The following is a 22,669-nucleotide window of genomic DNA, read 5'->3' on the forward strand; positions in this document are numbered from 1 at the left end:
CGTGCGAGCTGCGGAAATAAAGAGCTTAGTGTGAGACTCTCGCTGTGGCGCCGTGCGTGGATGGGACGGAGGAGGAGAAGCCAACCCAAGACGGGACGGACGTGGCCACAGCGCTACGCCCAAGTTGGTCATAGCACCAATTGCCCAGTAGGTGTCCCTGCTGCTACAGCTGATCAAAGGGTTCCTCGTGAGAAGCCTTTCTCGCCCCGAGGCCGCACAGTCTTCATCGGTGTCCCCGTGTCTCCACAACTGTGCCCGTGTCTCCCCCAAAGCTTTAATGTCTCCCCCAAGCCTTTTGTGTCTACCCCATTTGTTATGTATCTCCACCAGTGTTCCCGTGTCCCAGTGTGCCTGTATTTCAGTCATACTCCATGTGTCTCCTTGAGTCCCCATGTCTCTCTCAGAGGCGCCGTGTCTCCCCCTGGGTCTCGGAGATCTCGTTTTGGTGATAAGCATCTACGACTGAGCGAGGCCCGACACGGGGCACATCGATACTCTGGAAACATTCATATTGCAGACACGAACACATGTTCCATAATCATTACCATGCAGATGTGTAGACCTGCAGTACATACATGCTTGTGGAATACCATGTAAACCTACAACACACTCGTACGGCAGAAGTCACACGACCGCACACGCCACCCCTGTACGTACAACACACAAGCCAGGGGGGAGTGGTGGCGCAGCAGTTGGAGCACTGCGCCATGAACCTGATGGCCCAAGTTAGATTCCCGACCATGGCCAACTTGCAGTCACAAGTGAAACGCTCGATCTGCACTGGCAGCCCTGATGAAGGACGGTCCAACAACCCTACAGCCAACACGGCAGAGAGAGGTCACCATCCAGCAGTGGATTGAAGGTAATTGATGGTGTCATTGTCACGTGATCAGAGGTGAAGGTGCCAGTGTCACGTGCTCAGAGGTGATGGTGTCACGTGCTCAGAGGTGATGGTGTCACGTGATCAGAGGTGATGGTGTCACGTGATCAGAGGTGAAGGTGCCAGTGTCACGTGATCAGAGGTGATGGTGTCACGTGATCAGAGGTGATGGGGCCAGTGTCACGTGATCAGAGGTGATGGTGCCAGTGTCATGTGATCGCCAGGGGAGACGAAGGCGGCCGTGCGTGTTGCTGGCCACCCCCCACCCCCCTCGTGTGCCGTGCCGGCCTACATTGGTACTCCCCGAACAGCACTTGCCCCAACAGTCTCGTTTAAGCTCTACGGGGGGGGCAGGGGGGGGGTGATTTTTCGCGACTGTCACCAACAAAGTGACGTAATGCGTCCGATCTGGGAAGCTCGGCAGAGTTGCGGCAGGATGTTGGTCACGTGGGTGTGCCAGCAGGCACGGGCAGGTTGCTGGACGAGGCAGCGAGGTCACACCGCGTGCACTCGCACGGCCCAATGCGGGGTGACCCTCATCCAGCAGTGGATTGAAAATGGCGACGTAGAAAGTGGTGAGCCAGTGGGGGTCAAGGGTCCGTTAGCTCCCCCCCCACCTCACGCACCTCCCCCTCCCCTCCCACCTCGCCTCCACCCACCTCTGCTCGACCCCCCCCCCCTGGTCTCTCGTCCACCCCACACCTCTCGTTCCCCCCCCACCTTTCCTTCACCCCCCCTTCCCCCCACCGCCCCCGCGTCACGTCCCACCCGCCCGTACCCACGGCGATCCGGCGTGGAGAAGGGAGAGGGCTCAGCGAAGAGAAGAGGGGGGAGGGGGAGAGGAGAGGGGGACGAGGGGAGGGGCAGAGTGAGAGTGGGGGGGGAGCGAATGGTGGTGACGTCACCTCTAATAGGGAACGCGCAGGAGGAGGCGGCGGCGTGGGAGGGAGGGAGGGGAGGGGCGCGGGGGCTGTGGGGGTCTCGGGGATCACGCGGCAAGAAGCGGAGACCCCCCGCGCCATCCCCGATCCGGGGGTCGCGAGGAGCAGGGGGAGCAGGGCGAGCAGGGAGCGTCCATCCCGGAACGGGGAGAGGAGGGAGAGAGCGGCAACGCGCACCCATCGCTCATCTCTCATTCACGTACGCGCCTCGCTCCGGATCCTGAATCAACGGCGTCTTCCTGGAGCCGGATCGTCTCAATGGAGCCAGGGCATCTCCCTGGAGCCAAATCATCTCCCTGGAGCTAGAGCATCTTCCTGGAGCCAAATCTCCCTGCAGCCGGATCCTCTCACTGGAGCCAGAGTATCTTCCTAGAGCCAAATAATCTCCCTGGAGGCAGGGCATCTTCCTGGAGCAAGATCATCTCCCTGGAGCAAGATCATCTTCCTGGAGCCAGGGCATCTTCTCGGAGCCAGGGCATCTTCCTGGAGGCAGGGCATCTTCCTGGAGCCAGGGCATCTTCCTGGAGCCAGGGCATCTTCTCGGAGCCAGGGCATCTTCCTGGAGCTAGAGTATCTTCCCGGAGCCAGGGCATCTTCCTGGAGCCAAATCATCTCCCTGGAGCCAGGGCATCTTTCTGGAGCTAGAGTATCTTCCTGGAGCCAGGGCATCTTTGCGAATCCCGGAACTGCGGTAGCTCCTGGAGCTTCTCGCTGGAGCCACCTTCCTTGTCTCCTCGCCATCCCAAGGGGTCCGCGATGCCGAAGGGGGAGCGGAGACCCCGGGCCCCCTGAGCCCCAGGGGTCCCACTCATCTCAGGAGAGACGCACAGGTACGGTCACACGGGGTAGATGAGAATCAGAATATTGATATATATACTGGAGGAATCCGATGAGCTATAAAGCTCTTTTTCACACATGTCCAGTCGGGGATACCGGGGAGATGAAGGCGGTGCACGTGGGACGGCATAGGCTATTCGATTAAATCAGTAATCGATTACTCTACCGATGATTGTCGGTTCTGTTCCTCGGCGAATCGAATAGCTCGAACATTATAGAGTGGGGGGGGAAACGTGTTTCCACGTGTGCCGCTGGACGGGAGGTGGTTGGCAGGCTTAATCGGTCACGTCCGACAGGGCACAGGGGTTTCCCGCCTTCAGGATGTCGGGGCTGACGTCATTCCTAACGAGGCCCCCAGAAATCCGCCCACAACAACGATGGCTGTCAGTCGCCGACTTACTGGACCATCATCAGACGTCCCAGCAGCGCACGTGGGCCAGGAGGGGTGGGGGGGACCGGGGGAGGGGGTGCAAGTGCCATGGGCCCTCCCAGTTCACATGGGTCGTTTGGCCAACGTTGGTCCAGACATATACGTTGGGCCTCCGGTTCCAAGCACATGCCAACGTTGGCTCAACGTTGGGACTACGATTCCAACCACATGCCAACGTTGGATCAACGTTGAGACTACGATTCCTACCACATGCCAACGTTGGTTCAACGTTGGCATTTGTACTGGGTTGGTGCAAGCAATTCAATGTTCTTCCCCCCCCCACCTGCCCAAAGTTGCCTCCAATGACCCGGTGCCCGGGGCCCATCCGGTGGCCCGTGGTCCCAGGGAGCAGTTGGGCCGCGTGCGCGCTGGACATCTGTGAGAAAAGAAGCGCTTTATAGCTTATCGGATTCATTCCTCACGCAGCATAACAACAGATTCTGACAGCGACGCCGCTGCCTGTGGGCGGGTTCCGTGGAGGCGGCGGGGGAGCGGTGACGATGATCTGAACCGGTCCTGGGCCTCCCCTAGGTCGACCCGGCCTCAAACGAGTACCTGGTTGCGGTGTGTAGTAAACATCGCCACGAGGGAGACAAAGGCGGTCGGGTGTGGTTGGCTGGCCACCCACCCCCTCGTGTGCCGTGCCGGCCTTCACGCGTGCTCGCTAACAGCACTTGCCCCAACAGTGTGTTAAGGCTACACGGGGGATCTTTGTCTTTGGAGAAGGGAGAGTGCAGTACAGTACGTGCCATCATTGGCGTGTGATGGTTTGAATCAGCCCGGCCTCCCCTATGCCGAGGACTGCCTATTGCGCCGTGTCACCATTTTATCATTGATTGGGGAGACAAAGGCGGCCGGGTGTGGCGGTGGCAACCCCACCTCCCTCGTGTGCTGGTCTGAATAGATCCTCGTAACAGCACTTGTCCCCGCGGTTTAGGTCGGCTACACAGGGGACCTTTGTCTAGATGTGTATAGGTGTGCGTGTTCCCGTGTGTTTTACAATACACCGGGTTTGTATTCCCACTGCGTGTCGTGGAACATTGCATTGTAAATCCGATTGGTGTTCTCAAGTCTCACCCCTAACCCCAGCTCTAGTGACGCCTCTAGCCCTAAGACTCACCCTAACCCCAGCCCGAGTCACGACTCTCACCCTAAGTCTCACCCTAACCCCAGCCCTAGTCACGACTCTCACCCTAAGACTCACCCTAACCCCAGCCCTAGTGACGCCTCTAGCCCTAAGACTCACCCTAACCCCAGCCCTAGTCACGACTCTCATCCTAAGTCTCACCCTAACCCCAGCTCTAGTCAAGACTCTCACCCTAAGTCCCACCCTAACCCCAGCCCTAGTCACGACTCTCACCCTAAGTCTCACCCTAACCCCAGCCCTAGTGACGCCTCTAGCCCTAAGACTCACCCTAACCCCAGCCCTAGTCACGACTCTCACCCTAAGTCTCACCCTAACCCCAGCCCTAGTCAAGACTCTCACCCTAAGTCCCACCCTAACCCCAGCCCTAGTCACGACTCTCACCCTAAGTCTCACCCTAACCCCAGCCCTAGTCAAGACTCTCACCCTAAGACTCACCCTAACCCCAGCCCTAGTCACGACTCTCACCCTAAGTCTCACCCTAACCCCAGCCCTAGTCAAGACTCTCACCCTAAGTCTCACCCTAACCCCGCCCTAGTCAAGACTCTCACCCTAAGACTCACCCTAACCCCAGCCCTAGTCAAGACTCTCACCCTAAGTCTCACCCTAACCCCAGCTCTAGTCACGACTCGAGCCCTAAGACTCACCCTAACCCCAGCCCTAGTCACGACTCTCACCCTAACCCCAGCCCTAGTGACGCCTCTAGCCCTAAGACTCACCCTAACCCCAGCCCTAGTCACGACTCTCACCCTAAGTCTCACCCTAACCCCAGCCCTAGTCAAGACTCTCACCCTAAGTCTCACCCTAACCCCAGCCCTAGTCACGACTCTCACCCTAAGTCTCACCCTAACCCCAGCCCTAGTCACGACTCTCAGCCTAAGTCTCACCCTAACCCCAGCCCTAGTGACGCCTCTAGCCCTAAGTCTCACCCTAACCCCAGCCCTAGTCACGACTCTCACCCTAAGTCTCACCCTAACCCCAGCCCTAGTCACGACTCTCAGCCTAAGTCTCACCCTAACCCCAGCCCTAGTCAAGACTCTCACCCTAAGTCTCACCCTAACCCCAGCCCTAGTCAAGATTCTCACCCTAAGACTCACCCTAACCCCAGCCCTAGTCACGACTCTCACCCTAAGTCTCACCCTAACCCCAGCCCTAGTCACGACTCTCACCCTAACCCCAGCCCTAGTCAAGACTCTCACCCTAAGTCCCACCCTAACCCCAGCCCTAGTCACGACTCTCACCCTAAGTCTCACCCTAACCCCAGCCCTAGTCAAGACTCTCACCCTAAGTCTCACCCTAACCCCGCCCTAGTCACGACTCTCACCCTAACCCCAGCCCTAGTCACGACTCTCACCCTAAGTCTCACCCTAACCCCGCCCTAGTCACGACTATCGCCCTAACCCCAGCCCTAGTCACGACTCTCACCCTAAGTCTCACCCTAACCCCAGCCCTAGTCACGACTCTCACCCTAAGTCTCACCCTAACCCCAGCCCTAGTCAAGACTCTCACCCTAAGTCTCACCCTAACCCCAGCCCTAGTCACGACTCTCACCCTAAGACTCACCCTAACCGCAGCCCTAGTCACGACTCTCACCCTAAGTCTCACCCTAACCCCAGCCCTAGTCACGACTCTCACCCTAAGTCTCACCCTAACCCCAGCCCTAGTCACGACTCTCACCCTAAGTCTCACCCTAACCCCAGCCCTAGTCAAGACTCTCACCCTAAGTCTCACCCTAACCCCAGCCCTAGTCACGACTCTCACCCTAAGTCTCACCCTAACCCCAGCCCTAGTCAAAACTCTCACCCTAAGTCTCACCCTAACCCCAGCCCTAGTCAAGACTCTCACCCTAAGTCTCACCCTAACCCCAGCCCTAGTCAAGACTCTCACCCTAAGTCTCACCCTAACCCCAGCCCTAGTCAAGACTCTCACCCTAAGTCTCACCCTAACCCCAGCCCTAGTCACGACTCTCACCCTAAGTCTCACCCTAACCCCAGCCCTAGTCAAAACTCTCACCCTAAGTCTCACCCTAACCCCAGCCCTAGTCAAGACTCTCACCCTAAGACTCACCCTAACCCCAGCCCTAGTCAAGACTCTCACCCTAACCCCAGCCCTAGTGACGCCTCTAGCCCTAAGACTCACCCTAACCCCAGCCCTAGTCACGACTCTCACCCTAAGTCTCACCCTAACCGCAGCCCTAGTCAAGACTCTCACCCTAAGTCTCACCCTAACCCCGCCCTAGTCAAGACTCTCACCATAAGACTCACCCTAACCCCAGCCCTAGTCAAGACTCTCACCCTAACCCCAGCTCTAGTCACGACTCGAGCCCTAAGACTCACCCTAACCCCAGCCCTAGTCACGACTCTCACCCTAACCCCAGCCCTAGTGACGCCTCTAGCCCTAAGACTCACCCTAACCCCAGCCCTAGTCACGACTCTCACCCTAAGTCTCACCCTAACCCCAGCCCTAGTCAAGACTCTCACCCTAACCCCAGCTCTAGTCACGACTCTCACCCTAAGTCTCACCCTAACCCCAGCCCTAGTCACGACTCTCACCCTAAGTCTCACCCTAACCCCAGCTCTAGTCACGACTCTCACCCTAACCCCAGCCCTAGTGACGCCTCTAGCCCTAAGGCTCACCCTAACCCCAGCTCTAGTCAAGACTCTCACCCTAACCCCAGCCCTAGTCAAGACTCACCCTAAGTCTCACCCTAACCCCAGCCCTAGTCGAGACTCTCACCCTAACCCCAGCTCTAGTCACGACTCGAGCCCTAAGTCTCACCCTAACCCCAGCCCTAGTCACGACTCTCACCCTAACCCCAGCCCTAGTCAAGACTCTCACCCTAACCCCAGCTCTAGTCACGACTCGAGCCCTAAGTCTCACCCTAACCCCAGCTCTAGTCACGACTCGAGCCCTAACCCCAGCCCTAGTCACGACTCTCACCCTAAGTCTCACCCTAACCCCAGCCCTAGTCACGACTCTCACCCTAACCCCAGCCCTAGTCACGACTCTCACCCTAACCCCAGCCCTAGTCACGACTCTCACCCTAACCCCAGCCCTAGTCACGACTCTCACCCTAACCCCAGCCCTAGTCACGACTCTCACCCTAACCCCAGCCCTAGTCAAGACTCTCACCCTAACCCCAGCTCTAGTCACGACTCTCACCCTAACCCCAGCCCTAGTCAAGACTCTCACCCTAACCCCAGCCCTAGTCACGACTCTCACCCTAACCCCAGCCCTAGTCACGACTCTCACCCTAACCCCAGCCCTAGTCACGACTCTCACCCTAACCCCAGCCCTAGTCAAGACTCTCACCCTAACCCCAGCCCTAGTCACGACTCTCACCCTAACCCCAGCCCTAGTCACGACTCTCACCCTAACCCCAGCCCTAGTCACGACTCTCACCCTAACCCCAGCCCTAGTCACGACTCTCACCCTAACCCCAGCCCTAGTCACGACTCTCACCCTAACCCCAGCCCTAGTCACGACTCTCACCCTAACCCCAGCCCTAGTCACGACTCTCACCCTAACCCCAGCCCTAGTCACGACTCTCACCCTAACCCCAGCCCTAGTCACGACTCTCACCCTAACCCCAGCCCTAGTCACGACTCTCACCCTAACCCCAGCCCTAGTCAAGACTCTCACCCTAACCCCAGCTCTAGTCACGACTCTCACCCTAACCCCAGCCCTAGTCAAGACTCTCACCCTAACCCCAGCCCTAGTCACGACTCTCACCCTAACCCCAGCCCTAGTCACGACTCTCACCCTAACCCCAGCCCTAGTCACGACTCTCACCCTAACCCCAGCCCTAGTCACGACTCTCACCCTAACCCCAGCCCTAGTCACGACTCTCACCCTAACCCCAGCCCTAGTCACGACTCTCACCCTAACCCCAGCCCTAGTCAAGACTCTCACCCTAACCCCAGCTCTAGTCACGACTCTCACCCTAACCCCAGCCCTAGTCAAGACTCTCACCCTAACCCCAGCCCTAGTCACGACTCTCACCCTAACCCCAGCCCTAGTCACGACTCTCACCCTAACCCCAGCCCTAGTCACGACTCTCACCCTAACCCCAGCCCTAGTCACGACTCTCACCCTAACCCCAGCCCTAGTCACGACTCTCACCCTAACCCCAGCCCTAGTCAAGACTCTCACCCTAACCCCAGCTCTAGTCACGACTCTCACCCTAACCCCAGCCCTAGTCAAGACTCTCACCCTAACCCCAGCCCTAGTCACGACTCTCACCCTAACCCCAGCCCTAGTCACGACTCTCACCCTAACCCCAGCCCTAGTCACGACTCTCACCCTAACCCCAGCCCTAGTCACGACTCTCACCCTAACCCCAGCCCTAGTCACGACTCTCACCCTAACCCCAGCCCTAGTCACGACTCTCACCCTAACCCCAGCCCTAGTCAAGACTCTCACCCTAACCCCAGCTCTAGTCACGACTCTCACCCTAACCCCAGCCCTAGTCACGACTCTCACCCTAACCCCGCCCTAGTCACGACTCTCACCCTAAGTCTCACCCTAACCCCAGCTCTAGTCACGACTCTCACCCTAAGTCTCACCCTAAGTCTCACCCTAACCCCAGCTCTAGTCACGACTCGAGCCCTCACCATAGCACACAGACAGGGGCCCGGGACCGCTCTGATCTCTCTCTATGCACCATAAGGGCCGTTGCCCTAAACGTCGCCTATAATAAGCATGCAGTTGCATCTTCTGAGGCCACACACCGTGTTGCTATTGACGAGTGTTGTGTTGACTGTTTGTTGATGTTAATTGCGCTTCGTGCACCACTGCCAACGCAGAATCAGCGTCACCAAATGGTTTGTTAGATAGGGCTGAGGCTGGAGCAACGCAGCTGTTGGCGGCCTTAGGCTGTCGGTTGCTGGCAACTTTGCTGCTGTAGTGGGACGGCACGTCGCGCTCGGGAGAGGTTGCAGTGGCAGAGGGACTTGCTGAGAGTAGAACGCTGTTAAACTAAACTATTCGTTGTGCCAGGTAGGGCCCACTGCGCGATAGACTGTAGCTCCTTTTCAGAAGCGACCTGGCCATGAGTAGTAGCCCATTGAAGCGGCTCATCGTCACGTGGATGTTTCTAGCAGCCAAATACTCCAAACGCACTTTTCTAAATGTGGAGGGGAAAACCGGACGACGCGGAGGAAAATCCACGCGACCACGGAGAGAGAGATACATACAAACTCAAATTATGTAGCAAGCGTCAGGGTTGGGATCGAACCAACGACCTCCTGCATACCAGGCGAGGGAGTTAACATCTCTTGGCCCCAGGGAGGTTGTGGTGGCATCGTCATCTCTTGGCTTTCGCCCTGACGATGTCTTGAAGTTTATATTCAGCATAGTCCTCTGCATCATACCACTTGAAACACAATTGTCAGCATGGTCCTCTGTGAATCATACCGCTGGAAACACAACTGTCAGCAGAGTCCTCTGTTAGCGAAGTCAAACGTCTCAGCGGTCCCCCGCTGCTGCTGCTGCTGCTGCTCAAGTGAACGTCGAGGCATCGGTGTTCAGCTCCTGTTTACAGCCCTCAGCTGTGTGGTGAGCCAGGGGTGGAAATGTCACATTACTATGGCCGGGGCGAATCTATCCATAGGACAACGAACGAGTTGGCTTTCCCTAGAACAAAGTGGTATTCATTTTATCCACCCTGGAGGGACGATGGGCTGAATTGACCCCCAAACAGGATTTGGTGGTCAGTTTTGGATTGTGGTTGAGTTTGCGTTGTCGTTGCGTGGCTTCTGGATTGTGGTTGTGTGAGTGTGGGTTGTGGTTGTGAGTGTGGATTGCGGTTGTGTGGATTGTAGTTGCGAGTGTGGGTTGTGGTTATGAGTGTGGGCTGTGGTTGCGAGTGTGAGTTTGGGTTGTGAGTTGTGGATTGAGTTGTGGTTGTTGCTGTTGTTGCAGTGAGGTGGAGCGGAGCCAACCCCGGTCATCATGGCCGACCGAAGGCAACTTTTCACCGAGATGCGTACGAGAGCCGAGGCGCATAGTACAGCACAACAGACCACCACGTGACACCACACATCACCACGTGGCACCACCACACAGCACCAAGTGACACCACCACACAGCACCACGTGACACCTCGTCGCACAATGTAACACCACGTGGCACCGCGTGTGCTCTCCGTCCTCAGGAGCCCAGAATTTCGACGCGATCCGCCTGTCCACGTACCGCGCCGCCTGCAAGCTGCGCTTCGTGCAGAAGAGGTGCAGCCGTGAGTGCAGCAACCGCCACCTCCTCCATCGTCACCTCAACGTTCCCACCTCGTCACCATCGGACCCCAATCAACACCGCCCCTCTATCACGTCATCGCCACCATCAATGACCTATAAGAGGCCCACCACCACCACCACCTCCACACCACCACCACCACCTCAACACCACCACCACCCCACTCGTGCTGTGACCCCCACACGTTGCGTCTCGTCCCCCCGCCCGCCCACCCGCCCGCCACGCCGCCCGCAGTCCACCTGGTGGACACGTGGAGCCTGCTGGAGGTGTTCCGGGAGCAGGGCCTGGCGGGCCGCGCGGACGGCACGGTGACCACCGGAGCCATGGCCCCCTCCGGCAGCGGCGGCGGTGGCGTCGGCGATGGTGGCGTCAGCGGTGGCGTCGGCGGTGGCGTCGGCGGCGTTGGCGTGGACATGTCGGTGGCCCAGCTGGAGCGGCTGGTGCTGTCCCTCTACGTGCAGCTCAACAAGAAGCTCTCCTCCCAGCAGCAGCTGTCGGCCGAGGCCTGCTCAGGCCTGCTGCTCTCCTTCCTGCTCGCCGCGATCGACAGGTCAGCCGGGGGGGGGGGGGGGTTGGGGGGTGGGGGAGGTGGAGGGTGGGGGATGGGGGAGGTGGAGGGTGGGGGGTGGGGGAGGTGGAGGGTGGGGGGTGGGGGAGGTGGAGGGTGGGGGAGGGTTGAGTGGGGGGTGGGGGAGGGTGGGGGAGGGTGGGGGATGGGGGAGGGTTGGGTGGGGGGTGGGGGAGGTGGAGGGTGGGGGGTGGGGGAGGTGGAGGTTGGGGGAGGGTTGGGTGGGGGATGGGGGAGGGTTGGGTGGGGGGTGGGGGAGGTGGAGGGTGGGGGGTGGGGGAGGGTTGGGTGGGGGGTGGGGGAGGTGGAGGGTGGGGGGTGGGGGAGGTGGAGGGTGGGGGATGGGGGAGGGTTGGGTGGGGGGTGGGGGAGTTGGAGGGTGGGGGAGGGTTGGGTGGGGGAGGGTTGGGTGGGGGGTGGGGGGGTGGAGGGTGGGGGTGTGGGTGCTCCACCCAGTGGTTCCCACCCCCGTGACGGGTGTGCAGCACGAGGGAGAGCTGTGCGTACGTGTGTGTGTGTACTTGTGCGTGCGTCTCTACGCGAGTGTGTGGTGTGTGCATTGTATGGGGAGCGGTAGTGTAGCGGTTAGCGCGTGGTGCAACAAATCCGGCAACCCGAGTTCGATTCTCGCTCACGGCCAACACGACTAGTCCTGGGACTCCCCTAGGTCGACTAAGCCTCAAATGAATACCTGGTGTGGCATGTAAACATCGGCACTGGGGAGACAAAGGCGATCGGGCGTGGTGCTGGCCACCCACCCCCTCGTGTGCCGTGCCGGCCTTCATAGGTGCTCGCTAGCAGCACTTGCCCCAACAGTCTGTAAAGGGTACACGGGGGATCTTTGTCTTTTCTGTGTGTGGACACGCACGTGGCCCGCGCAGCGAGGGCCTCGAGAAGGTGACGACGTTTTCCGTGAAGGTCACCCTGGCCACGATGTGCGGAGGCAAGATCGTGGACAAGCTTCGATGTGAGTTCACACGACTCGGAGATCACGGGGGGGGGGGGGCGTGGGGGAGCCCGGGTCCCCTGTGTCCCTCCCTCTCCCGCTCGCATCCCCCCTTCGGAGGGGACACATCGCCCCCCGTGTCGCGCACCCCCCAACCCCCCCGTGCCGCCGCTGTGTCCCGTTTTCCGCAGATCTCTTCTCGGAGCTGTCCGACGGCTCGGGGGTGCTGATGTGGAGCCGCTTCGACCGCTTCCTGCAGGACGTGCTGGCGCTGCCCACCGCCGTGTTCGAGGGCCCGTCCTTCGGCTACAACGCGCAGACGGCGCGCGCCTGCTTCCCCAACCCCGTGCGTCGTCGCCGCCGGTTCACTCGGCTAGCCCACCGATCCTGGCTCCCCCCCACCCCCAATCCGCGTCTCCCACTCTGTGGCCTGCTTCCTGTGTCTCATTTGTCTCTGCCCACGTGTCTCCCCGTGTCTCACCGCGTGTCTCACCGCGTGTCTCACCGCGTGTCTCCCCGCGTGTCTCCCCGTGTCTCCCCGTGTCTCACCACGTGTCTCCCCGCGTGTCTCCCCGTGTCTCCCCGCCCGTACCCTCAGCAGCGCGTGACCCAGAGCATCTTCCTGGACGCCCTCATGTCGGAGCCGCCCCCCCAGTGCCTCGCGTGGCTCCCCCTCATACACCGCCTCTGCAGCGCCGAGAATGGTAACCCCCTCTCCCCCCCACCCACCAAACCTTCGTCTTCATATTGGGGGGCGGTTACGCCCGCCCCAACACTCTCTCCAGCGCCAAGATTGGTACTGCAATCCTAAGCCGAGAACGTGGTGACGATGGTGGTGGTATGTCTCGTTTGGTCGTGGTGATGGTGGCGGTGATAGTAGTGTGTGCTGTTTGGTAGTGGTGGTGGCGGAGTGGTGGTGGCAGTGCGTGCTGTTTGGTGGTGGTGTATTGTTCGGTAGTGGTGGTTGGTGGTGGTGCTTGTCCTTTGGTGGCGGTCATGTCGGCATTGAATTGTCGACGTTACGGATGTCGTTGCGGTCGATGTCACCGCTCGATTTCGTGGCCGTCGTCATTGTCATTGACGCCACCGTCCACTCGGCGGTTGTTCGTGGCGCCGTGCGCGCGCGCAGTGTTCCACCCGGTGGAGTGCTCGTTCTGCCACAGCGAGAGTATGCTGGGCTTCCGCTACCGCTGCCAGCAGTGCCGCAGCTACCAGCTGTGCCAGGACTGCTTCTGGAGGGGCCAGGCGAGCAGCACCCACTCGAACCAGCACCAGATGAAGGAGTACACCTCCTGGGTACGCAGCAGCAGCAGCAGCAGCAGCGGCGGTGGCGGCGACGCTACCGCCCCGCGCTCGCGCCAGGCTAGGTGCACTTTTGAGGGCAGCGCGTTGAGTGTGAAAGGCAGCTCGCTTCTGGCGGGGGGGAAGGGGGGGGGGTTCTCGGGACAGACCCAGGTGCCCGTGGGTTGACCAGAGTTGGCTGGCAGATGCACCACCCATGCACCCCACTGTGGCACCTCGCTCCGATTTAGCCGCCTGGTGCTCCGCTCGTTGCTGTGACACCACGAGTGCCAGTCACTGGCAAGGCCACTCGGCTCAGAATCCTCCCGTACCAAAACATTCCACCGGTACGGCCATTGAAGGTTAAAAATAATGAACGCGTTCAATAGCGTGGGGCCAAGAGGACATCCCCGTCTCAGAGCAAAGCAAAAGGGGAATGGCTCTGACTCCAGGCCACTCGGCGTCATGAAGGTTCTTAACAATTGTGAGCAACGTTTCAGTTTCATGTCATTTATTTGGTAGAACCCTGTGAGCCATTCAGCTCTTTAATCGGGTGCAACCGCAACAAACAAAAACATGAACAAGAAAACATCTTAAAGTGACTACGCGCAAACATAAAAATCCAGGAAAAAACAGCATAGTCTTCCAGAAAAAGCACCGTATATCAATGCTGATAGAACAACCCAAAGCCCTGGCCTGTCGCCTTGACCAGGATGATGGAGCACAGATGTGCATCTCGCCGTGTCTCTCTCTCTCTCGTGTCTGCAGAAATCCCCGGCTAAGAAGCTGGGAGCTGCCATCTCAAAGACGCTGGGCTGCGTGTCCGGCCGTGAGAATTCCCACGCCTTGTACCCAGAGTCTCCGGACAACGGCGCGGAGACCACGCACGTCGGGTGTGGCTGCACATCACAAAGACAAAGATCCCCCGTGTAGCCCTTAACAGGCTATTGGGTCAAGTGCTGTTAGCGAGTAGCACCTTTGAAGGCCGGCACGGCACACGCGGGGTGGGCGGACAGCACCACACCCGGTTGCCTTTGTCTCCGCAGTGGCGTAGTTTACTACATGCCACAGCAGCTACTCATTTGAGGCCGAGTCGAACTAGGGGAGGCCCAGGAATTGTCACTGGGTGTTGGTGGCCGTGAGCAGAAATCGAAATCGGGGTCGCCGGGTTTGTAGCGCAGCGTAGCGCTAACCGCTACACTACCGCTCCCCGTACACACACATACACACACGTACACACACGTACACACACGTACACACATACACACACGTACACACACGTACACACACGTACACACATACACACACGTACACACAGACACATACACTCGATCTTGTCTATAACTGTGTCCCACCCCCCTCTCCTTCCCGCAGCCTCCCCTGGTCCCACTCCAGTGCGATGGACGGAGTCGTCCCTTCCTCGAACCGCAGGTCAGTGTCACGGTGCCCGTGGCGTCACGGTGGCTAGGAGATGTTAACTACCTCGCCTGCTATGCAGGAGGTCGCGGGTTGGATCCCAACCCTATTTGGAGTTTGCGTGGATTTTCTCCGGGTCCTCCGGTTTTTCTTTCCACATTGAGTGGCCTGGAGTCGGAGTATTTGGCTGTTATACAATTCCACGTGATAAGCCACTTCGTTCAGCTATCATTTGTGTCCAGGTTGCTTTTGAAAAAGAACTACATAGCTCAGCAGGTCTCACCTGGTAAAATATTAAATAGTTTAGCTTCCTCCCAGGGCCGTCCATAGGGGGGGTGCGGAGCCCGGGGCAACTCACGCCGCATGGGTCCCCCGCCGCCTTCAAACTAAACCGGGAGTGTTACATCTGACAGTGACGTCGAAGCGAGAAGCCCCCCAGAGCGCGGGGCCCAGGGCAGTCGCCCATATTCACCGTGTTCCTTTGGGACGACTATGCCTCCTCCCTGTGCACACCCTCGTGTTTCTGTCCATCTGTCCGTTTCTCCGCGTGTCGTCTTTCTCTGACCGTGTCTCTCTCTTTGCCTGTCTTCTGTGTCTCCATCCATGTCTCTACCGTGTCCCCGCACCTCTGTCCGTGTCCCCGTGTCTCACTCTCATCTGCATTCGCAGCTCCGTGTTAATGGCCGAGAGCCCGGGCCGCTCTGATGACGAGCACCACCTCATCGCGCGGTACGCGGCACGGCTGGCAGCCGAGGACAACGTGAGGACAACCACGCGCAATCGCACACCGCTGCACACCACACACCACCGCAACAACACATCACAACCACACAGCACAACCACACACCAACAACCGCACACACTACTACAGCCACCTCAACAACCACCTCATCCACACCTACCTCAACAACCACCTCATCCACAACTACCTCGACAACCATATCACCACCACAGCCACCGCCTCGGCATCACCTCCACTGTGTTCTGTGGTGTGTGTACGGCATGCGCTGGGCACTGTGCGTAGTCTGTGCTGCTGTGCACATTGTACCAGAGTGTGCACTGTACACACTGTACGCACTGTGCACACTGCACACACCGTGGGGCTGCACATACTGTACACACTGTACACGACACACACTGATCGAGGGCAGCAAGCACTGCACATTGTACACACTACACACTGTACAAATTACACACTGCGCACTGTACACACCGCACACTGTGAATACTGCACCACGTGCACTGTGCACACTGTACACACTGTACGCACTGTGCACACTGCACAAACCGTGGGACCGCACATACTGTACACACTGTACGCGACACACTGATCGAGGGCAGCAAGCACTGCACATTGTACACACCACACACTGTACAAACTACACACTGCGCGCCTGTGAATACTGCACCACATACACTGTGCACACTGTACGCACTGTACACATTGTGCACACTGTACGCACTGCACACACTGTGCTCACTGTACGTACTGTCTACGCAGAGGGCTCTGGCTGCGGGGGAGATCTCTCCGCTCTCGATGGACGTCAACAAACATCAGCGGCAGCTCATCGCCGAGTTGGAGAGTCGCAATCGGTGAGCGAGCGGCGGAACACGGGCCTCCCTGTCGCTGGTGGTTGTGATGTTGGTGACGGTGATGTTGTTGATGTTGTTGATGCTCGAGAGTATGTTGATGTTATTGCTGTTGTTAAGGTTGGTGGTGATGTTGACGATGTTCTTGATGCTAGCGATGATCTTGATGTTCGGTTGACGTTGTCGATGTCGATGATGTTGATCACGCCGTTGATGTTGCCAAAGTTGATGTTGTCAATGTCGATGATGTCGATGATCGTGCCATCGACGTTGTTGATGATGTCGATGATCGCGTCGTCAATGTTGTCGATGTCGATGATGTCGATGATTGCGCCATCGATGTTGATGATGTCGATGATGTCGATGATCGTGCCATCGATGTTGTCGATGATGTTGATGATGTCGATGATCGTGCCATCGATGTTGTCGATGGTGTTGATGATGATAATTGGTTCTTTACCCTTCTATCTAGCAACAAAACTGACACCTTTTTACAAGGAGTCATGTTTGCATAGACCGCAATACCTGCAGTCATAATACAAACAAAAGAACATAACTCTGATAATGTGCACTGTCCTTGAAGTTGATTGGTCCACACCCGAGACAGCTTTCCTTAGAGCCTAGTCTCACATGGGTTGTGCGCCTTTTGGCGTCATATGGTCCAACCCATGTGAGACTAGGCTCGAGATCGTGCCATCAATGTTGATGATGTCGATGATGTCGATGATGTCGATGATCGTGCCATCGATGTTGATGATGTCGATGATGTCCATGATCGTGCCATCGATGTTGTCGATGACGTCCATGATTGTGCCGCCGATGTTACCGATGCTGGCGACGGCGGCGTTGACGTGGGCGAACGGCGTTGCCCGTGGGTGGCGCAGGGAGATCCTGCAGGAGATCCAGCGCCTGCGTGTGGAGCACGAGCGGGCGTCGCGGGCCCCGGCGGCGCCGCCCGACCGCGACCACCACAGCCCGGCCCTGCTCACCGAGCTGCGCCTGCTCAGGTGGGGGCCCCTCTTCCTCGCCGCACCCCCCTCGCACCTCGCCTCGTCGCACCTCTTCACAGCTCATCATCATCTGTCATCACACCGTAACAGTCACGTCTTTTACTCCGCAGTGTGTACCCTGTGTGTACCGTGTGTGTGTGTACTACGTGTCACGTGGTGTGTGTACTCTGTGTGTACCCTGTGTGTGTACTACGTGTCACGTGGTGTGTGTGCTGCACCGTGTGTAACCTGTGTACCGTGTGTGTGTACTACGCGTACCGTGATGTGTGTACTGTGCCGTGTGGACCCTGTGTGTACTGTGTGTGTGTACTACGTGTCACGTGGTGTGTGTACTGCGCTCACCGCTCTGCAGGCAGCGCAAGGAGGAGTTGGAGCGCCGCATGTCGGCGCTGCAGGAGAACCGCCGTGAGCTCGTGCAGCAGCTCGACAGCCTCATGAAGCTTCTCAAGGTGACGGGCACCACCACCACCACCACCTGCACCACCACCACCACCAACACCACCACCTGCACCACCACCACCACCACCACCAACACCACCACCACCACCACCACCTGCACCACCTGCACCAACACCACTACCACCTGCACCACCACCACCACCAACACCACCACCACCAACACCACCACCTGCACCACCTGCACCAACACCACTACCACCTGCACCACCACCACCACCACCACCACCTGCACCACCACCACTACCACCTGCACCACCACCACCACCACCTGCACCACCACCACCTGCACCACCACCTGCACCAACACCACCACCACCTGCACCAACACCACCACCAACACCAACACCACCACCACCACCACCTGCACCACCACCACCTGCACCAACGACAGACAAAGATCTCCCCGTGGAGCCTCAACAGACTGTTGGGGCAAGTGCTGTTAGCGAGCAGCACCTATGAAGGCCGGCACGGCACACGAGGGGGTGGGGTGGTCAGCACCAGGCACGGCAGCCTCTCTCTCCCCAGTGGCGATGTTTACACACCGCAGCAAGTACTCATTTGAGACTGAGCCGACCAAGGAGAGACCCAGGACCGGTTCAGATAATCGTCACTGGTGTTGGCCGTAAGCAGGAATCACACTCAGGTCACCGGGTTTATAGCGCAGCGCTCTAACAACTACACTACCACTCCCCTTGCACCACCACCACCACCACCACCTGCACCACCACCTGCACCACCACCACCTACACCACCACCACCTACACCACCACCACCTGCACCACCACCACCTGCACCACCACCAACACCAGTGCCGCCCGCACCACCACCACCAGTGCCACCACAGCACCAACACCACCACCAGCGCCACCACCACCTGCACCACTACCAACACCATCAACACCACCGTAGCACCTTGATACGATGCAGTGCGGTTCTGTGTGGTGTGGTTCGGTATTGCGTGGTGCATTGTGGTGCTGTGTGTGGCGTGGTTCCGCGTGGTTCTGTGTGGCGATGTGTGGTGCGGTGTGGTTCTTCGCGGTGCGGTGCGCAGACCCAGGGGTCGGGGTCCCCGCGCTCGTCCCCCGGCCACACCGCGAGCCGGCCGATCCCCACGCCGATCCGCACCCCCTCGTGCGGCTCCTCGCCGGCCCACACCCCCCAGGAGCCCCCCCCCAGCCCCGGGGGGGACCCACACACCCCGCCCTTCTCGCAGGGTGAGCAACTACAAAGACAAACACATCCCCCCTGTCGTCCTTTCACAATTGCAATATTTATCTATAGGAATCCGATGAGCTACTATGTCGGGGCAAGTGCTGTTAGCGAGTCGCACCTATGAAGTCAAAGCCAAAGATCCCCCCTATAGCCTCAACACTGTCGGGGCAAGTGCTGTTTCCGAGTAGCACCGATGAAGGTCGGCACGGTACACGAGGGAGTGGGTGGGCAGCACCACGCCCGGCCGCCTTTATCTTCCAAGTGGCGATGTTTATGGTCCATACCAGGTACTCATTTGAAGCTGAGTCGACCTAGGGGAGGCCCGGGACCGGTTCACATATTTGTCACTGGTGTTGAACGTGAGCAGGAATCGAACCCGGGTTGCCAGGATCATAGCGCAGCGCGCTAACCGCTACACTCCCCACTGGGTGACCACTCTCGGAGTCACACACAGATAGAGCATCACTCGCCACCCAAGACATCACTACCTACAGCCATATTGCTGATATTGGTGGTGATCGTGATGGTGGTGTTGAGAAGGATTATGTTGATGATGATGGTGACGATGGTGGTGTCGATGGTGGTGACGATGGTGGTGTCGATGATGGTGTCGATGATGGTGATGATGGCGGTGACGATGGTGGTGTCGATGATGGTGATGATGGCGGTGTCGATGATGGTGTCGATGATGGTGTCGATGATAATGATGTTGACGATGTTGCCAGGGTTCCGGAGGAATCTCTGTAACGATCTCCTCGTGGCGGCCGACTCCATCGCGAGCACGATGACGTCACTCGTGCGGGAGCTTGACTCGGGTAACCCACGCACGCGTCACTCGCGTGACACTCACCCCTCCCACATGCCTCCCACACGCCATTGATGTTATTGTTGTTGTTGATGATATTGTTGTTGATGTTGATGAAGTCTTTGTTGATGTAGTTGGATGTCATTGTTGTTGTCGCAGACATCAGTGGAGACGAGGATGATGGCGGGTTCTTCCCGGCGGCGCGAGATCGAGGTGAGTAGCTGACATCGGGGGACTGGCGGGGGGGGGGGGGGGGTGCGTGCCCCCCTTACGCCCTCTCCAGGTTTATGTCTCACCCCAGCGTGAGCCTCGTTAAGAGCACAGCCCCCCTGCTTCTTCCTCTCTGTCCTGCCCCCCCCCCCCCACTTCTCCCTTGCCCCCCACAGATCCCATCAGAAGGCAGAGTGGGGGGGGCCGGCGCGAGTGGGAGCCCCCCCCCCACGGGCTGCCATCGCCCCCCTCCCCCGACCTCATCATCCTGGCGCCGTCGAGCGCTCGGCGTCATCTGGGGGGGTCCGGAGCCCCCCACTGGTACGGGACACGGACACCTGCACGCACGCGTGTGGGCGTGTACACGTGTGGGCGTGTACACGTGTGTGGGCGTGTACACGTGTGGGCGTGTACACGTGTGGGCATGTACACGTGTGTGGGCGTGTACACGTGTGGGCGTGTACACGTGTATGTGCGCGTGTAGCGTAGCGGTTAGCGCTATGAACCCGGCGACCCAGGTTCGATTCCCGCTCACGGCCAACACCAGTGACGATTATCTGAAGTGGTCATGGGCCTCCCCGAGGTCGACTCAGCCTCAAATGAGTACCTGTTGCAGTGTGTAAACATCGCCACTAAGGAGACAAAGGCGGTCGGGCGTGGTGTTGGCCACCCACCCCTTTGTGCGCCGTGCCGGCCTTCACAGTTGCTACTCGCCAACAGCACTTGCCCCAACAGTCTGTTAAGGCTATACGGGGGATCTGTGTCCTTGTTTGCGTGCGTGTGGACAGCGTGCAGGACGAGGGGTTGGCGGCGCCGTCGCCGCGCGGGGCGGGCGAGGGCTGTGCCGGGGGGGAGCCCCTCAAGCACCGGGTCCCTCCGGCCAACTCGCCGCTCCCTCTCGCACACGCGGTGAGCCACCTCCGCCGACGATGCCCTGCGGTGTCCTGTCTCCCGTCTCCTCCCATCTCCGTCCCGTCTCCTTCTCCCCGTGTGATGTCGCGACGAATGGGTTTTCTCCGAGGTGATGCGAAGTGACTGCTAAACGATGGCGAGCGATGCCGAGCGATGGCGAGCGATGCCGAGCGATGGCGAGCGATGCCGAGCGATGGCGAGCGATGGCGAGCGATGCCGAGCGATGGCGAACGATGCCGAGCGATGGCGAGCGATGGCGAGCGACGCCGAGTGATGGCGAGCGACATCACTGTGGAGTGACCGTGACCCTGCTGACCCTGCCCCTGTTGGCCGCGCAGCTCGAGAGCTCCTCTGGGCAAGACGAGGATCTGGCGTCGGGGAGCAGCGCCGGCCAGCACAACAACAGCGGCGGCGGCGGCGGTGGAGGAGGTGGTGATGAGGGGGGGCGGGTGAGGAGGAGCCTGGTTCAGTAACAGCGCCACGATCGACCGAGACGGCACGGACGGGTGGAGAGGGGCCATGGGGTCGTATGGTCGTGGGTGGAGCGGGGTCGTGGGGTCGTAAGGTCGTGGGTGGAGCGGGGTTGTAAGGTCGTGGGTGGAGCGGGGTCGTAAGGTCGTGGGTGGAGCGGGGTCGTAAGGTCGTGGGTGCAGCGGGGTCGTGGGGTCGTAAGGTCGTGGGTGGAGCGGGGTCGTAAGGTCGTGGGTGGAGTGGGGTCGTGGGGTCGTAAGGTCGTGGGTGGAGTGGGGTCGTGGGGTCGTAAGGTCGTGGGTGGGACGGGGTCCTGGATTGAGTGGGGTCTTGGGTGCAGCGGGATTGTGGGTGAAGTGGAGTTATAGGGTCGCCGGGGTCATAGGTGGAGCAGGATCGTGGGTTCATGGGCAGAATGGGGACGTGAGGTTGTGAACGGAGCGGGGTTGTGGGTAGAGCAGGGTTCGGGGACGGAGAGAGGAGTCGGGAGCGGAGCGGGGACGCGAGGTCGGAGGTGGAGCAAGCGTCGGCATCGATCCCAGGACCAGCACAGCTGCGAGCGCAGCGAGGGGAGGCGGTGGTGGAGGCGGTGGTGGTGGTGGAGGCGGTGGTGGTGGTGGAGGCGGTGGTGGAGGCGGTGGTGGAGGCGGTGGTGGAGGCGGTGGTGGAGGCGGTGGTGGAGGCGGTGGTGGAGGCGGTGGTGGAGCCGGTGAAATCTCCACGGCGCCGCCCAGGAGCTGCTCGGAGCGCTTGGGGCTGCGGGGAACCCGTGGATGTCCATAATGTACATAGCCGGCGGCGTGACGACTTAGAGATTCCTATCACTCGGGGCTGTTGTAAAGGTTTACATATGCACATACGTGTGTGTGTGTGAGAGAGGGGTGGGTGTGTGTGTGTGGGAGGGGGGAGCGGTGGCGCAGCGGTTAGCAGGCTGCGTTACGAACCCGGCGGCCCGGGGTTCGATTCCCGTTCACGGCCAACACCAGTGACGATTATCTGAATCGGTCCTAGGCCTCCCCTAGGTCGACTCATCCTCAACGTAGTACCCCAGTGTGTCAGCTTCAGCACTGGGGAGACAAAGGCGACCAGGCGTGGTGCTGGCTGCGCCCACCCCCTTGCATGCTGTGTGGGCCTTCATAGGTGTTCGCTGACATCACCTGCCCCAACAGCACCTGCGTAGACCACACAGGGGGTGTTCGTTTGTGTTGTGAGGAGTGCCGTTACCGACTGAGTGTGTCCGCGTATAGTCAGTCCCACGCTGTCTTTCTTTGCTGCCAGTTCTTTTACATTCTCCTTTTCCGTACC

General features: G+C 59.3%; 1 protein-coding gene across 3 annotated transcripts; it reads left to right on the forward strand.

Moving 5' to 3' along the window:
* Positions 1–1,825: 1,825 nt before the first annotated feature.
* Positions 1,826–21,944, forward strand: LOC144931764 (dystrobrevin beta-like). 3 transcript variants are annotated; one of them, XM_078856025.1, is made up of 20 exons: positions 1,826–2,651; positions 10,155–10,218; positions 10,387–10,467; positions 10,719–11,034; positions 11,934–12,019; positions 12,190–12,344; positions 12,597–12,702; positions 13,128–13,294; positions 14,048–14,172; positions 14,654–14,710; positions 15,365–15,455; positions 16,197–16,288; positions 17,170–17,292; positions 17,648–17,744; positions 18,806–18,968; positions 19,692–19,781; positions 19,931–19,984; positions 20,158–20,302; positions 20,770–20,890; positions 21,232–21,944. In XM_078856025.1, exons 2-20 carry the CDS (start codon positions 10,185–10,187, stop codon positions 21,364–21,366), a joined length of 2,238 nt encoding a protein of 745 aa, XP_078712151.1. In that variant the 5' UTR covers positions 1,826–2,651; positions 10,155–10,184; the 3' UTR covers positions 21,367–21,944. The 3 variants fall into 3 exon arrangements, with proteins under 3 accessions (XP_078712151.1, XP_078712152.1, XP_078712153.1); XM_078856026.1 differs by having other exon boundaries at positions 1,827–2,651; positions 12,600–12,702; XM_078856027.1 differs by lacking the exon at positions 1,826–2,651 and having other exon boundaries at positions 10,166–10,232.
* Positions 21,945–22,669: the final 725 nt, after the last annotated feature.

This window comes from Lampetra fluviatilis, chromosome 4, assembly GCF_964198595.1.
Source record: "Lampetra fluviatilis chromosome 4, kcLamFluv1.1, whole genome shotgun sequence".
NCBI classification, from domain to species: Eukaryota; Metazoa; Chordata; class Hyperoartia; order Petromyzontiformes; family Petromyzontidae; genus Lampetra; species Lampetra fluviatilis.